This window comes from Choristoneura fumiferana, chromosome 6, assembly GCF_025370935.1.
Source record: "Choristoneura fumiferana chromosome 6, NRCan_CFum_1, whole genome shotgun sequence".
Classification (NCBI taxonomy): Eukaryota; Metazoa; Arthropoda; class Insecta; order Lepidoptera; family Tortricidae; genus Choristoneura; species Choristoneura fumiferana.
The window spans coordinates 10,301,827-10,319,849 of NC_133477.1; the positions used below are offsets into that span (position 1 = coordinate 10,301,827).

General features: G+C 36.6%; 1 protein-coding gene across 1 annotated transcript in view; it reads left to right on the forward strand.

The window, feature by feature from the left end:
- Positions 1-11,314, forward strand: part of LOC141429005 (uncharacterized) — a 69,109-nt gene extending 57,795 nt beyond the window's left edge. The window contains exons 5-8 of the mRNA XM_074089140.1: positions 19-242; positions 1,793-2,009; positions 2,387-2,590; positions 3,694-11,314. Coding sequence (XP_073945241.1) covers positions 19-242; positions 1,793-2,009; positions 2,387-2,590; positions 3,694-3,831 — 783 coding nt within the window. The 3' untranslated portion in view covers positions 3,832-11,314. The remainder of the gene's footprint in view (positions 1-18; positions 243-1,792; positions 2,010-2,386; positions 2,591-3,693) is intronic.
- Positions 11,315-18,023: the final 6,709 nt, after the last annotated feature.

Consider the following 18,023-nt stretch of genomic DNA (forward strand, 5'->3'; position numbering starts at 1 on the left):
CCAATTTATCAATTCCAGGAAAACCTCCACGTGTGCGTTAAGCCGTTCCATTACTCTTATGCTCGTGACAGCTGGTTGGTAGAGTGGTTCGAGCTGAATCGGCTGTTGGGCGCGAGCCACTTCTACATGTACAACGAGTCGCTCAGCACCCAAGTGGCCTGTGTTCTGGACCGCTACCGCCGGGAGGGACTGGTCACGCTGTTGCAGTGGAAGCTGCCGCTCGTGTCCAAAGTAGAGATAAGGTATGTTCTAGCAAACCGGAATGGGTAATGATGTCGCTACGGGTGATTTCAGACTATCGTTTTATTTGCGCGCATAACCATAAACTTAATATTACTTAGACATACAGACCTTGCTTGACAGCGTGACCGAAAGTGAGATGGGCCTGTCTGTGTAAATTTGTAAATGTCTGTGTGAGTTTTAGAGTTGCCCTCACTGGTAAATATGAGTTGTCGATAACCATAGGTACTGTATACCCGGTATCCCCGTATATCCGGTATCGTCATATAGGTACTTAAGGTACACAGTACAAATAAATCTTAAGGGCTGCTGCAGTAAAGAAGGTACGAAAAACATCATTAACATTTCTAAATTTAAAAAAAACCAGCAAATATCTGTCACTCCCACTCATGCCAATCGTCGTTAACTTTACACTAGACAGTTAGGTACCTATATTCGTATGTCGAGAGTGTAAATAGTAAGCTATGAATTAAACACAAACAAGATACGTACCTACCTACTTAGCTTTAATGAAAACTTAAGGTATTTTTAGTTAGCGTGGCACAAAAGTCCAATTGTTATCTCAATATTAAAAATGACTAGAACGAAACGTATGAAAATTATCGCTAAATTGACAAAACTTTATTGGATGAATATCGATAAATTTAACGATAAAAAATATTCAAACTCTACGCCGTAAGTGCTCAAGTTCACGGATACAATATATTTTTATTTAACACATAATTATAAGAAATCAAGCCATATTTATGAAATAGACTGTTTACCGCTTCATATTAGCATATTAACAAGTAAATTTGAGAATACATTCAATTAAAATAAGAGCTATGAAAATGATACTTGTACAATCATATTTACCTGTGAAATGTATGATTATTTGAGTTATGGCAGTAGGTTGTATCACAACTTAACACAGAACACGACACCATTCTGGAATCCTACCGTTTTATGCAAAAAATCGAAAGGATTGCAGAAATAAACACAAAACAAATACGACGAAAATTTTGACAGGAGGCTAACGGAGGCTCACTGATTCAAATCGGGTCACGCTGTCATTTTGATTTTATCTCTTTCCCGCACATAGCTTATGCCGTAAGGATCGGTTTCTTCACTCGCACCACTGTAGGTCTATTTACGCCAGTAATATTATGTTTATGCGTATAACCTCGTGTTTGGAAGCACGTGTGTACGCGCGTACAAGTTCGATTTTGTTTTCTTCGAGCGTTGAACACGAAGAAATAAGCGCGTACGCGCGTACCACATGCGTTTGGTTTAATCTAGCGCACGTGTAAGCGCGTATGCCAAAAACGACCGTATACGAGTACATACACGCAGAATAAATGCTAGTCTAAAACCGCCCTACTCGTATCTGTGACCAGCAATATCTTGAATGTTTGCATTGCAAATCGATCTACTTTATAAAAAGTTTTTATGTAATAAAATAATGTAGGCCATAAACAAACCAGCATCGATTAAAATAAATAAAAGCTTGTAAAAAGGTCATGTTATGGATATGATATGAATGATAGTCAAGATAAACTTCAATTGTTTCTAGGACAGAAGGACAGTTTGCAGCGTTCAACGACTGCCTGTACCGATCAATGTCATCAGCTGGTTGGCTTCTAGTCATCGATGTGGATGAAGTGGTTTTGCCTCGGCGAGAGCGGACGCTACCTGCCCTGTTGACAGCTCTTAGATCCTCCTATAATCCTCCCTCTAGAGCTCCTTCGGCGTTTCTGTTTAGAAACGCCTTCTTTTATTTAAGATGGAAGGTGAGTAGGAAGCTCAATGTTACTTATTTTCGACATAATAAATGAATATAAACTTTACGTATCACAAACCGAGGCCAAAAGTATATAAATAAATAAAAAGATGGAGCTAAAAACTTAAACAGCATGTTTATTATAGGACGTACTTTGATCCATAGTATTTCTATGCTGCAGGGAAGAGGGGCGTTATGCATTTATTTTAGTAATTTCAAAAACGGCATATAGCTACAGTCTGTCTAAAGCCTAAATCAATCAAAAGAATAGTGGATGGTTGAAGTAAAGTAGAGCCATCATACCTTATTCGTCTTACATAATACTCGTAGCTCTATTTGCAATACTACGTGTCTTTAGAGTTTATGTTATTTCTCAATGTTATTTAGGACGACGCCGAAGCGCCGGCGCCGTTGCTGACCGCGCGGAAGACACGTCGCTGGGCCGCGCCGCACGCGATCAAGAATCGCAGCAAATACGCGCTGCGGCCGACCGACGCCGTCGAGCTCGGCAACCACTTCATATGGGAGCTCGCGCCCGGCGCCAGTGCTGTTGGAGTGCCCACGGATCGAGCGCTGCTGCACCATTACCGAGTAAGTAAAGAAGGGCTGCGGCCGACGCCGTCAAACTCGGGCAAGCTGCGCGCCAGTGCTGTTGGAGTGCCCACGGATCGAGCGCTGCTGCCGCTCACGCCGTCAAACTCGGCGACCATTTCATATGCAAGCTCGCGCCCGGCGCCAGTGCTGTTGGAGTGCCCACGGATCGAGCGCTGCTGCACCATTACCGAGTAAGTAAAGAAGGGCTGCGGCCGAGTACCGCCGTCAAACTCGGCGACCATTTCATATGCAAGCTCGCGCCCGGCGCCAGTGCTGCTGGGGTGCCCACGGATCGAGCGCTGCTGCACCATTACCGAGTAAGTAAAGACGGGCTGCGGCCGAGTAACGCCGTCAAACTCGGCGACCATTTCATATGCAAGCTCGCGCCCGGCGCCAGTGCTGTTGGAGTGCCCACGGATCGAGCGCTGCTGCACCATTACCGAGTAAGTAAAGACGGGCTGCGGTCGAATAACGCCTTCAAACTCGGCGACCATTTCATTTGCAAGCTCGCGCCCGGCGCCAGTGCTGTTGGAGTGCCCACGGATCGAGCGCTGCTGCACCATTACCGAGTAAGTAAAGACGGGCTGCGGCCGAGTAACGCCGTCAAACTCGGCGACCATTTCATATGCAAGCTCGCGCCCGGCGCCAGTGCTGTTGGAGTGCCCACGGATCGAGCGCTGCTGCACCATTACCGAGTAAGTAAAGACGGGCTGCGGCCGAGTAACGCCGTCAAACTCGGCGACCATTTCATATGCAAGCTCGCGCCCGGTGCCAGTGCTGCTGGGGTGCTCACGGATCGAGCGCTACTGCACTTCACCACTATCGGGTGAGTTGAGACGAGCTGCGGCCGAGGAACCACTTCATATGGAAGCTGTTGTGTTATGGGAGAAATTTTAGCTTTTGAGTTCAGTTTAAGCTTTGATGACTTTATTGGTAGGATTCGAGGGTCCACTGAGCGTGGGTTTTTCCTGAGCGTGAGGACCTCGATGCATGGCACCTTAGCATGAAAACCTCCATAATATATACACCAGTTAAATTTAATTTAGGAATCATTTCATCACCATTTTAGGAATAATTTAAATTTTATGCCTGTATTGCAGATGGCTTGCGAGTTTGGCGGCATGCAATGCATCATGGTGCCTTCAACGATCGATCGCACAGCGCACCGCTGGGTAGAGGAACTCATGCAGCGAGTGACAGCAGAGAAACAACAACTCGCCAGAACATGTCCTGCATAAGCTGACGCGGTGCTGACACAGTTCTGGCCAGCATTGAAAGTAATTACGCTAAGAAACTACGGAGATTAGAAAAGGCTGACGTCGCATGAGCACCAGGAAAGACAAGAGTTACAAGGGTACAGGAGCTCTGGTGTACGAATTAAATAATGCTTTATAATCTCAAAGTTAACAAGTGCAATATTCAAGGTAGGGTCTAGTACAGGCGTTTTCAACCTTTTGGTTTAAACGGCACAGTTTTTGTTCATCAAAGTTTCATGACACACCGTAAAAAATAGCCAAGTGCAAGTCGGAAAGGCGCGTGGAGTACCTAAAGCGTTCCGTACAGTTTACCCATAATATGTATAACATACTCGTAACGGACCGCGGAAGCTTATTAATAGGGTCTCGTTGACACCTTTTGTACGAATCGCATACAGTTTGCGGCGATCACGGCACACCTGAAAATATACGCGGCACACTGGTGTGCCGCGGCACATCGGTTGAAAACCTCTGCTCTAGTACTTTACAGCAGGGAAATGCACAAAGGAAATCAACTTGTGCGCTCATTTATATTATGATGAGTACCTGTAGAACAAAACTAAACGCTCAGGTTGGCAAATATTGCTCAACAGAACAATAAATCGAAGTATGAGTGTATTTTGGCATTATAATGCCAAACGTACGATGTACGTTATAACGTACGATTGAGATTTTTTCGTATCACAACAAACAAGGCCAAATCTTTGTGTGTGAAGATAGAAGATATAAGAAAGAGTTAGATAGGTGAATGACTTGATATTCTAGTCGTTCCAATGTAAATTGTACGTTCTACCGTTAATAAGTAGGTATATCGTTAAAAATGGTCGTATAACACATTTTGGTAATCGTACTGGGCTTCATAAAATTAGGTTGAATAAATACAACTTGTACAAAATCAATATAGGTACATAGTTACGTCTATCAAAACAAAAAGTCTATATTAAGCTCTATATTTATTTGAAAATTTATTATGCCGGCTGTAAAACCTGAGGCCTCATAGGTTTAACACGCTAAGTGCACCCCATGTACCTAATTTCATTCATCACGTTACTATTTAATTATCATAAATAATGAGGACCATTTTTATTACAAGTTATCAAATTGTTTCATCGATAAATCGAGGTACAGTCGTAGGCAAATATATCTTTACACTTTAGTACCTTGTCACTTCATGTTTGAACTTTTGTATAAAATTGACAGAAGGTACAAACCTTTTATATTTTTTAATTACTTTTTTTACGTTTCTTGAAATAAAAAGTTATGAATGATTTTATGATAGTGAAACGAGTGACTTAGGAATTTTAAATATAAAGGTATTGCTTAAACTGTGTTTTGTACGAGAGCTGTATAAAGAAAAGTGTTATTTGTAACGTTTTTTACCAAATTTTTTAAGTTTATTATTTTGAAGTACGTACTTTATTACATGAAATCGTGCTATTCCTACGGCTCGAATATGTATAATATGTATACAGCCAACTGTTTCAAAATTTCCATCTAGAAAAACACTTCATTGGAGTTCATTTACAGTTATATACCTGATGCATTTTTGAATATAATAGGTTGGCTGTATAATATTGTAAAATTCAGCTATAGGTATTATTAGCAAAGTATGAATGAATGAATATTGTCAAACTACAAAAAAAAAATATCGCTTAAAATTTTTATAAGCCGTTTACGTTACACTTAAGAATATTTTTTTCTAGGGCGCTTTGTTTATTGTTGCCAAATTGCCTACTGTAATTTTGTATTCTTTCTTTTTACGCACACGAGTTCAAAACATGATTAAATTTATATTTTACGACTTCAATGATCGTTTTGGGACTAAGTTACATTAAAAAAAAACATGTCAAGTAGGTACAATCAACTGGATCATATAATATAACCATATCTTATAGTGATCATTTAGGCCGGAGGAGTGAATGGATTCGGGGTTGAGTTGACCAAAGATTAAAAACTGTAAGTAACTTATAAAAACTAACCTACATGAAATTCTCGATATAACGCATTCATTAAAACATTCCTCATGTACAGTCAGGCATAAATGTAATGTACGTTACCAAGACGTCAAAAATATCTACAGGGAGTGTCTGACCATGGCGCTTTAAAACTAATGTTCGATTCTACTCGCATAACTGAGCTACCTTTGTTCTGCAACTTTTTAAAAATGTGACCACTGTTATTTTTTTAATACAGATTAAATGTAATTTTCAAGGATTACTAATGTATGGGCAAAAAACTCAAAATATTTTACTCAAATTATCATTTTCCAAAAAACTTATCGCAATTTTACAGTTAATATTTTTTTTAGCATGTTATTGTTTCAGATATAATTACTAAGTCAGTTAGTCAAATGTATCGTTTGGCATAACGACTCTTACCTCATTTACTTTTCTGATAGCAGTTCGTTTCTGTGGAAGACGCAGGTCTAACCTAATCTAACCTACTTTTATGGTAGCAGTTGGTTTCTATGGTTGGTTTGTGCCAAATGTCATTTTGAATAAATATTTTTTTGGAATACAATATTAGCCAAAAGAAAACGTTTGCTTAATAAACGTTTGTCGTAATAAAATTTGACAAAGTAAAATTATGCCAAATGATAATTTGACTAAATGAATAAAATGCGAAATGTAAAATATGCTAAAGATTCGTTTGGAAAATGAAACTACTGCGATAAGTTTTTTGGGAAGTGAAATTTGGCGAAAAATATTTTGCCGAAACGGCAGTAGGTACACCAATTTTCAATGTATGCAATACAATGCGAAATTGATAGCACAATGTTAAATGTTTATCTTAGAGATGTCAAATAAATGTCAAAAGTTATTTGAAGACCCCCGTTCCAAGAGACAGCGATATGGTTACACCGCCATGTCCGATACACTTCTTCTCTTCTTGGTCTTGGGTCTTGGATGTTTATTATGTATTTAAGTATATATGTATTTATCCATATAGTATGTTTATCCGTTGCCTAATGCCCATAGTACAAGCTTTGCTTAGTTTGGGACTAGGTCAATTGGTGTCAAGTGTCCCATGATATTTTTTTTTTGCTTATTTTTGCAAATTTAAGTTTTAAACTTTGTGGTGTAATAAATGATTAAATTCAAGTTATTTGAAAATGTCACAAAACAAAAGCGAGTATTATGCGAGTAGAATCAAACCTTCAATTTAAAGTACACCTTTATGACACAAACCATTCGATGTATAGGTACATATATTTGACTGTACCTACATCATATTACTCCGAAGATACGTTAAAAATAAAACATTATGATTGGTACACCTGACAATATGAAATTATACGTGACAAGAAGCTATATAAAAATATTCAGGCTTTCGATGCTGGCGTCTTTGTAATCAAATCTGATTCATCAACAAATGAGATGGTTGACACTTCTGATAAACTTAGATTAAAAATTATTTTGAGATAATTATTTACATTATTTTATTTTACAGTTAAACTAAGATGTAGCAGAAAAACTCGAATGAATCTGTTCCTATCCACATTCATAAGTTTCTTAAGTTTTCAGATGTTTACTTTTGTTACTCTCTTTACCCTTTACCATTTAAACATTTTATAATAATGAGTGTTGTGAAGTAGTTGCGTTTACACAATCTTCGATTAAATTAGCTGTAAGTAAAAAAGTAAATGTAAATACACATATGAATGAAACATTTCCGTCTTGTAAATATTATACTAAACCATCAATGCACCATTAATAAATCATACCTATAATGTTAAAATAATGATGCATAGAACATTTATGTAACGTCTAACCCTGCGTAGGATGTCGAGGGTTATTTCTATGATAATGCTCTAAAACTTTGCTCAAAAAAAGAAGGAAAATAATAGGACAAACGGAGTGAAACAAATTTATCGTAAATATAGTGACGGGTATATATCTCATGCAAAGTCCGCTTCGCTCGTGGATATATGGAGCAGACTCCGCATAGACTCTGTTTAACTTACATCGATCAACTTCATAGAGGTTAGATGAAGGTACCTCCTATTATCCGATCGTTGTACGTTAAACCGTACGAAGTACGAGTCCTTACGAAGTCCGCTCCTCTTGTAGTGGGAGGTGTGAATTATATCTCCTTAGTGCGCTTGAAAGTTTCACAAAATATTTTTAATACAAGTTTTTTTTGCTGACTGTACTTATATTGTCACCCAAACTACATTTGCATACCAAATTTTAAGTCAATGCCAAATAACTGTTGAAGAGTTCCGTTCTGCTGAGACAATTCTGGCCGGACTACGGATGTCACTACCAAATTATTGTATTGTCACGCAATTTACATACTTAAGTATGGCAAATTCCAGGGTAGCTATCATTATATCGAAATTTGTTACGTCGATTTCTAATTCATCGAAAACTATTCCAAGAATTTCATTACCTTTTTGTCTAATTACATAGTCTTCAATTTATTACATTTTATATAATCGAACAACTTTTCATCGTAAAACGTTTCTAATCTGTCTCAAATCGTAGCGTAATGATTCATAGAATTTACCTGTCATAGAACTATCAATTGTTAAATGTATCACATTATCGAAACATGATTCACAGACGGTAAGTCCTATATATTATTATTGCCATGAACAATGTTTCATCGCAGCCTTATTTCATCGAACGATGCATTTGTTATTATTGCAGCACGACGTTTAGAAAAGATATTGTGGTCAATTGTAAGATAATACACAATTACCCTCTATCTATGAATCCAACAGCAAAGATCATTTGTGATGCAATATTATCCGGGCTGCTATAAAAAATATCTAACGTCGAAGGCTAAGGCTAAGGCTAAGGCCTTCTGAACCTAACCTATCCGAGTCACTTCTGCTCCGAACCGTCTTGCTCGTTCGCTTCGCTTGCTTGCACAATTTTTTTTTTGCATTTAGCACGCATGATATTAAATTAGAGTGTTTCGATGAAACGTATTACTAAGTGTAGTAACACTGGCAAAACGATTTTCTATGTTAGAAGAATTTTAGGAACTGAAACTAACGATGAACCAAAATTATAGTAAAAGCGATTCGATGAAAGACTATGACCATATAATACAAATAAAATGATGAAGTAAAATTCGATGAGTTTATTCTTGTGTCAAAGGTAATTTGAGCAATTGTTCAATAAAGGATTCCGAAGTGATAACAAAATTCTACGTATAGTGTTATGGGAAACGATAATCGATGAAACAATTTTCGGTAAAATGATGGATTACCCAAATTCCAAGACAATTCAACTACTAAAAGTGGGTCAAATTTAACTTCACAAATTTGACTCGCACATACATTAAACATACATTGCAAGTTAATAAAACGTTTTTAAAAAACATATAACCCTCCTTCGGGTTTTCGGGTAAAAAGGGCAGAACATCACATAGGCAAATATTATGCCTTCATGAACCTTAAAATTGTCTTAAGATTACCGTTGGGGGAGAGACACCTCTTCGTGAGGCAACCACGAACCGGAAGACGAAGCGTTGGCAGGCCTCCCGCAAGGTGAACTATCGACATCGCGAGTTTAACGCGGGCAACCGGTGGATGCAATAGTGGCGAGTTATTGTTTGTTGTGGTGTTCTGAGGGGGAGGACTTTGTTCAACAGAGGACATCTTACGGCTCATGATCTAACGATGATGATGATGACGCCATGACTGATGAAAACGTACCAACTACTACTGTCAACATGTGTGTTTAGTACTACATTTTGTAACATACCCCCAAGATGATCACAGAATAACCCCTAGATTACTACCTGCCTACCTACCTAATACACCTAGTTAGTACAACACTAGTTAGGCAGATAATTTTGCGAAAAGTGCAAAAAAAACGTAGTTCGTACCCAGGCAATTACTATAAATTCTAATAAAAAATTGTTGTAATCTATGCGATATTATTCTAAGTTTACATTTAAAATCATATCTACTGTGAAATGTTGTTTAGCTACCTGCTGTTAGATTCATCAACCCAGTCAGTTACTTACGCACCCTTGCCTCAATAATAGATCGTCATTTATACAATTATAATATATTATAATATAAGGAACGGTTGTTTAGTCGCATTCCTACTAATATTGTAAATTATGAAAATTTATGAATTTACGGTTCCATCATGCAGAAACATCTGGACGGATTTAAATGAAATATTATTATTATCATTTTTACATGAAACTGACCGTGATTGACCCCTATCTCACCACACTACCATGAGTTTACAGTGACCTTACTCGATAGCGACGGCGTAAATTATTTGTATGGAGAGTTGTACAGCGCCTCTAGAAATAATTTACGCCGTCGCTATCGAGTACGGTCACTGTAAACTCATGGTAGTGGTACTGATGTTAAGTGCAGGCCAAAGGTGTATCTAATACTTTTTATCCCAAAAAAATTGAAAAAATCTCGCGGAAAATTGACGACTGTCGGCAAAATCTGTTACAAATAGGATATGTATAACAGATATTTGTGGATGTGATGTGCTGTTTTAGACGTCGCTTATTCGAATTGTAAATTAATTTCTTTGGCGTACCTTTTCAAAAATTGCTAGTGACTAAAATAGAATGCGAGAATTTGGATTAGATATTAATGAACTGTCACATTTTAACATGAAATGCTTGACCATGGCAACAATCAAATATCTACTCTTTATTGTCGTAAATACTTCAACATTTTTATTTAATGCCAGTTGTAAATAAATAAATACAAAAACTGCAAATGTTAATTTTGCTAACTCTAGCCGACTAGAGTTAATATTAAATTAAGGTCGCTCTTTGAGGGTTTGCAGTATTATTATCTTAATACAATGAAAGGTATTTAGGACTTCAAGCAAGCTCGTAGGTATATTTTAAAAAGTTTTGCTCAGGAATCAATCTTGTGGGTAATGGTTGTACTGTTAAAACATATCAACATTATTTTATTTGAAACGAATTTGTTGTACATAACAATTGATATACTTAAGTCTTTGCTTGAAATCATCTTTGCTTTATCTAATATTACTATTTGTTTTCCAATGTTTTGTTATAAAGCGACTCATGCCTTAATTTCATACGAAATTATAGCATGTCATAGTATATTAGATTCAATAATTTTAAGTCAGAACTTTTTTTTTCTTATGTTCTTTTTGCACATACAAACTGCTTAAATTTTCATGGCTAATCGTTAAATAAATAGTTTAGTCACATATAAGTATTTAATTGTCAAACAAAATAAATTTTAGGTTATTTATTAGTCAACTGTTAGTTAATTGATCGTTTCAAATTTACTTTGCATTTGTATAATATCTCGAAGCTAAACAGCGTTTGATGGACACCAAACGGTACCTACTTGATTTAATGGCAAGAAGATATTCTGAGTCTATATTTTTATCTGTGATGTCTATTTTAGGGAGGGGTTGTATTCGTTTCAAATAATAACGGATTTGTTAGTCGAATATTTATAAAGGTCTTTTTTAATAAAGAAGAATACGGACTAGCATTATGTTTTATTCACTAGTCACATTCGTATTAATTAATCCCACACTTGACTTTTTTAATGATGTCTTTTACTGGAACAATATCTGATGATTTTTTCCAAGACCATTTTTCTTATAGACAGATCATACCGTCACATCTTGTGCCTTCAGGGTATTAGATTCTTCAAGGGTATGTACCATCAGCCAAATAAGTGGTCTATCAATTTTTAAACAAGTTCCTATCCAATAAATATGTCTCTAAAGTCGAACTTTCAAGTTGACAGGCACGTCTATTGGCATTATTGTTTTATGACATGCAAACGATTATCAACTTTAGGGTGGTATACTACATATTTGGCTGATGGTACCTACCTACCTTCGAATAAATAATAAGTCAGGAAGCGTAAATCAGAACAAATCCCACACATAAAGTGGCCCCATACTTTAAACCAAAACGACTTATAATTCAAATACGAATATTTTTCGAGGTTGCAAATAATAGACGTGCTTGTTGATTGGTTAAAATTCAGAAAGACTTTTTGTATATTATGAAGTGCAAAATTCGAACATCGTATCTTGCATCGTATTTAATACGAGAGTGAGAGGGACGGTCCGATACGAACTTCGAATTTCGTAGTATAGCCCCCATGATATTATAGTGGCGTGGATGATTGATTTTTTTTGAATACAATTATAATTATTATTTTGCGACTACTTACTAGTGAAAAGTGATCCCTTGACATTTTAATTTTATATTGCTCCTGCACCACTTCACAGCATACGTTTAAATTATTATTTAGAGCCGTAGTATGCGAAAATTTGACGTGGGCTTGCTTGCAAAATAAATGTCACACAAATGACGCACAGGACACTATAAAGTGTAGCCTACTAGGACACGCAAGGCCATTTTTATAACGCAGTTATAATTCCATACTTAAATTTTATTTATTCGCAGGCATGTACCTATTAAAAAGCAAATCTATCTACTTGTTCCAACGAGTACATACATAATGTGCTCGTTGACTTGCTCACAGCACCGCAGTCATGACATAATGCCGATAGAGGTCACTGTACTTACACGTAAAACAATGTTGGCGAGATACTAGTGACATCTATGGAGAACCTTAAGAAACTGATGTAACTTGAGCTCATTTTCCTTCTACTGCGTTGTAGTCCCGAGTTGTTATCACAGATGATGAAACGCTCTGCTGTTAAAATTTTTAGGCTTGGGGTCGGTAGTGAAAAGGTTTCCATGTGATGCGCACCAGGTGGCAGCATTCTACTCTTAAAAAAATATGTAACGGTCTTTTCAAAGTTATGGGATTTTTTTACCTATTCATTCGTATATTCCGAAAGCTGGCAGATATTTTAGAACGAGTATGCGTAATGAGTAGTGACCCAAAAATGGACATTTACATATAAATAATACACGTAATAAATAAATTTTAAACGTGGTGACCCCATTTTTAAATGATAGGGGGAAAACGAGCAGGCTGGCCACCTGATGGAAAGCAATCACCGCCGCCCATGGACTCCCATAACGTAAGTTGAGTTACGGATTAGAAAGGAGTAGACTCGTTTTTTGAAGGTCCTCAAGTTGTATTGGCTCGGAAATACCTACTGACGCTGTAAGCTGAAACGAACCGTAGTAGACTGCTGGATTAAGGTGCTACATAATACCAAATGAACTATCTTGCTATAAAAATCTCAAAAGGTCCTATTTTTTCATGCTGAGTGTATTTCTATACCTATAGATGACATGAAAACCCATAAGAAGTTCTAGAAAAATGCTCGTTATAGTAAATTGTCTAGTCTACCTATATGTCTAGTCTAGGACGGCACGGAATCCTCTCCACACGAGTTTAACCTGCACGTCTCGCACTTGTCCGGTTTTTTATTAACTTAAATCTTGCATTCTCTATTTGACACTCAATCTGACACAGTATATTTATCTAATATTTTCAGTTGAAACCTCATCGTGCTTCAAATACACTTTTATAATACAAGTTTTAAAACTCCCGGACGAGTTATCAGACCAGTGGCCACATTGTCTAACACACTTAGAATTACAATCGTTTTGACTATTTCTTTCTATCACATGGTAGGTATAGGATGAGTTTAGAAAGAGATGGTGAATGCGATCGCGAAGAACCGAGCCCTAGGGAATAGGGCCTCAGGTTAAATTATCTGACTTTTTAATTTTTCACTCCATAGACTTTCAATTTAAGGATATTAAATACTAGCGACCCGCCCCGGCTTCGCACGGGCAAAAAAACGGCCAAGTGCGAGTCGGACTCCTGCACGAAAGGTTCCATACCTATACAACATTAGACATTAGCAAAAATCGAAAAAAACTACGTTTTCTGTATGGGAGCGCCCTCCAATATTTATTTTATTTAAATTTAATTATTTATTTTTAAAGTGAACGAATATGAAAATAAATATTCTGTAAATATTTCAAGCAACTACCTGTTGCCGTTATTAATATCGAGCAAAAACGGCAAAAAAATCACGTTTGTTGTATGGGAGCCCCCCTTAAATATTTATTTTATTCTGTTTTTAGTATTTGTTGTTAAAGCGGCAACAGAAATACATCAACTGTGAAAACTTCAACTGTCTAACTATTACGGTTCATGAGATACAACCTATTGACAGACAGACAAACGGACAGTAGAATTCTAAAAAGGTCTCAAATCAACAACCAAACTTCACCCGAACCCGCGACCCGCGCGAAGCCGGAGCGCGTCAACGTAGAGTGAATGCATTTTTTGGTTAGATTGATATTTTTAATTTGGTACAGGTATTGAATATAAAATTATTTATTTGGATAAGGATTAATACAAAGGTATGGATACTTAACATGGTCTGATTTTAGTCAGCATTTCAGTCAACTTTTAAAATGTAAAAAAGGAGTTATAGTGACATAACTACAATAGTTGAACATATGGTATCGCGAAGTTTTTTGTACATGTTAATATATTCTTTAATATCGTAGAACATTTTTTTTTCTATCATCAATAGTTTCCACAGCGCATGCGATGAAAGATGTTTCATGGCAACTTTTTTACACTTTAAGTTACATAATTGAAGTCTTAGTACGGAACCTTAATTTTTTCTGGTAATAAATATAGTATTGGAATTTATATTTTATTTTTATATAATATAGTATTGCACTTTGGAATAATTTTGCGTTCTAATAATGATAGAATTTTTAAAATCGGTCTAGCAGTTTTTGAGTTAATTCGTAACAAATATCCAAAAATACAAAAATCTAAATCTTTCCTCTTTATAATATTAGTATAGGTATCGGGAAAATAATTAAAACATAGATCGTTCTCGTCAAAAAGAACAACATTAGTTCAGCGACTTTAAAATTTATTCGAAGAAGCAATGTAAAGCAAAATGTTTGATGTTTGTACCATGACAGGCGACGTCAGTTGGGATCTAGGATGGCGTACATTGAATATACGATTGTTTGTTAGAAAAAAATCAAAAGTTAAGTTTTAATTTTAATTAATTGGAACCATGGGACCTAGAACGTCTGTTTTTAATATTATCCACGGTTCTGGGCCACGCATTTTAGATTTAACTTGCCTCAAGAACAATTGTTTTGGATTTAAAAAGTTGTAGTTTGGTTAACTGCATCCATGTCTCAGTTTGTATTTTCGATATGGTTTTACGGGATGACCGTAAAAGTAACAAATTTGGAGTTGAAATAAAAAATACAAAAATACTCCAAATAACCAATCATAATTAGTTTGGTTAAGTAAGTCCCACTGCCCCTTTAGCCTTTCAAATTCTTAGTTTGCTTGAAATACCTATTTCAAAATGTCCACTAGCTCTCGGACTAGTATAGGATGAAGCAATCAAAATAAAAGTTTTAAGGTAGTAGGTATTATGATACTCTAGATCAGTTTTTTCAAACTTTTTCAGGACGCGACCCCCCTTGGTTTGAAGAATATTTGGCGACCCCCTTCTTACCTCCGCTTACAGTTACTTTTATTATCCTACGTGGTAATACGAACATTGAATAATCATACACAGTAACGGTGAGAGGATTTTATAGATACCGCGCCCCCCGGGGGGTCGCGACCCACAGTTTGAAAAACACTGCTCTAGATATTATAACGACTAACTTTGACGTTAACGTTTCCGAGGCTGAAATCAGTCGGAGTATTCCCGGATTATATCTTGAGTTTAATTTCCTGCTTTAATTAACTTTAATAAATACTAAAATTTAAATTATTTTTACTTAAGCAATTTTTTTATTGTGAATCATTAGCGCATTCCATCTTACTTACAAAATGATTGATTGTAAAACAATACCATGCTGACGTCGAATTCGTGTATCATTCGGTATTTGGAATAACATAGGTATCAATAGAAACATTATTTCTTTGCGTAGACCTATACACTAACTCCGTCCCATCTCCGTGGAACAGCTAATCAAGCTAGTGCAGCAGCAGAGGCGGATGAAAAAACCTGAAGGTAACTAACTACCTAAACAAATATGGAGGTTTTGGCTACTTATGTCCGTGGGGCCCCAGCGACCAAATTCTTTTAAAGAAATTTCAAAATGACTGATGGACACAAAGGGGACTGAAGAGCTGGCAGCTTCCTCGCACAATGTGTCAACATCGCTATACAGCGAGAAAATGCTGCCAGTAACTTTGGGTCATGCTCGGGGCGAGCCTTTTGTATTTGTTTAGTTATTAGTTTTTTTTTCTATTAATTTTAATCACAGTAGGTATTAATTTAGTTTAATGTTTTTTTATTTTTATGTTTTTTTTTATATAAGAAGGGGCAAAGGAGCATGCGGGTCACCTGATGGGAAGCAATCACCGCTACCCATGGAAACCTGCCAATAGGAGGTGTATCACAGATGGAGGTGGTACTTTTATTTTGATTAATTTCCTTAAATGAAACTGCCAGTTTTTAAAACGTCATTAAAACGACCTACCTACTTAGTGGTTATGATGTAACCAGTTATTCTTTCTAAGGATGTTAAATTTTAAACCTACTCGTACAACTTTTATAATACCTTGTCATAGTTTCCAATTACACGTAACAACATTTTTCTCTAAAAATGTGACCTTACACGGCTAACAAGACCCTTGTTAACCTGACCCTCGTGCTCCATATTTGTGGAGTTGTAATTTATAATTAACCCTGGAGCAGCCACTTAAGTTTCAGCGATACTACAAATCACTGAGATAAGGGGCGGGCTGCGTGAAAGCCACTATGTCTGCAGACCCACGTATGACTAATGCACCCAATTAACTGGAGGACCGGACCGGGTCGACACTCCCCTGTTTACTTTTTCACCAACTTGGATTATATACAAACAACGCTCGCTGCCAAAGCTGTTTGCATCTGAACTATCCAAACATTTGGTCAGGCCAAGATTTGGTGCTAAATGCTGGAATACTAAACGTAGCTGGTTTTTTTTACCCAATAACAGACACCGGGTAAATAATCGAGCGTTTCGACCGCTTGCGTCAAACGTCATTATCATTCCAATCAAAAACCACTAATATATATAATAAGTAATAATAAGTACCACTACTATGTATAAGATAAGATAATTTATTGAATAATTTGCAGTACAAGATAACCAAATACAATATTTTACCAAAATCTATGCAATACCTACGTTTGCCTGTACTTGGATTACTAGAGAACTCTGTGTTGCAGGCTAAAAGAGCTAGCACAAATATAAATTAAAAATAATTATCTATGCTTAACAGTGCAAATAGATGTAATGTGTGGAGAAATAAATTAAAGCGAAAGCTAATTACAATAAAAAATAACAAAATATGAGTAGTCATTACAACAGTTTATATAAATCAATTAAATTTAAGTATATGTTTGTAATAAATCACACTGTCAGTGCTATTTTTAACCGGGCCAAAGCCGAACTGAAGTTAGCTAACTAAGATAATCATCATCCCAGCCTATATACGTCCCACTGCTGGGCACAGGCCTCCTCTCAGAACAAGAGGGCTTGGGCCTTAGTTCCCACGCGGGCCCAGTGCGGATTGGGAACTTCACACGCACCATTGAATTGCTTCGCAGGTTTGTGCAGGTTTCCTCACGATGTTTTCCTTCACCGCAAAGCTCGTGGTAAATTTCAAATGTAATTCCGCACATGAATTTACGAACTGAAAAACTCAGAGGTGCGAGCCGGGGTTTGAACCCACGACCCTTTGTTTGAGAGGCGATAGGTCAAACCACTAGGCCACCACGGCTTTACTAAGATAATACCTACATTATACGTTAGAAAATTTAAAATGGTTTTTAACTTATGTAGATAATTAACAATTTATGTAATTAGGTCAGCGATGTGGTCATTGTCTACTTTATATATATATACTGGAAAATTCACAAAATATATATTTTTTTCATTTATTACATACACACAACTGTCATTACAGGTTTATGTATCCTAATTCAACAGCGTGGATTTTTACCAATTAATTAATTATTAAATAGGTTGTTTGGTTTAATTCTGATCGTGATCTCTTTTATCAATATTGGCTGAGAAGAAAATAATAAAAGATAAAAAATGCCGTAAAACACTGAATATTATTAATCAACCAATCAGTGTGATTTTTAAAAATAGCAAAGCTAGCACAAATGTATACGACTTTTAAAAATAACGTCTGTGGTTTTACGTAACCTAATTCTGTGCATTGCTACTAAGCTACGGCTCGAGTTAAATTTTTAACT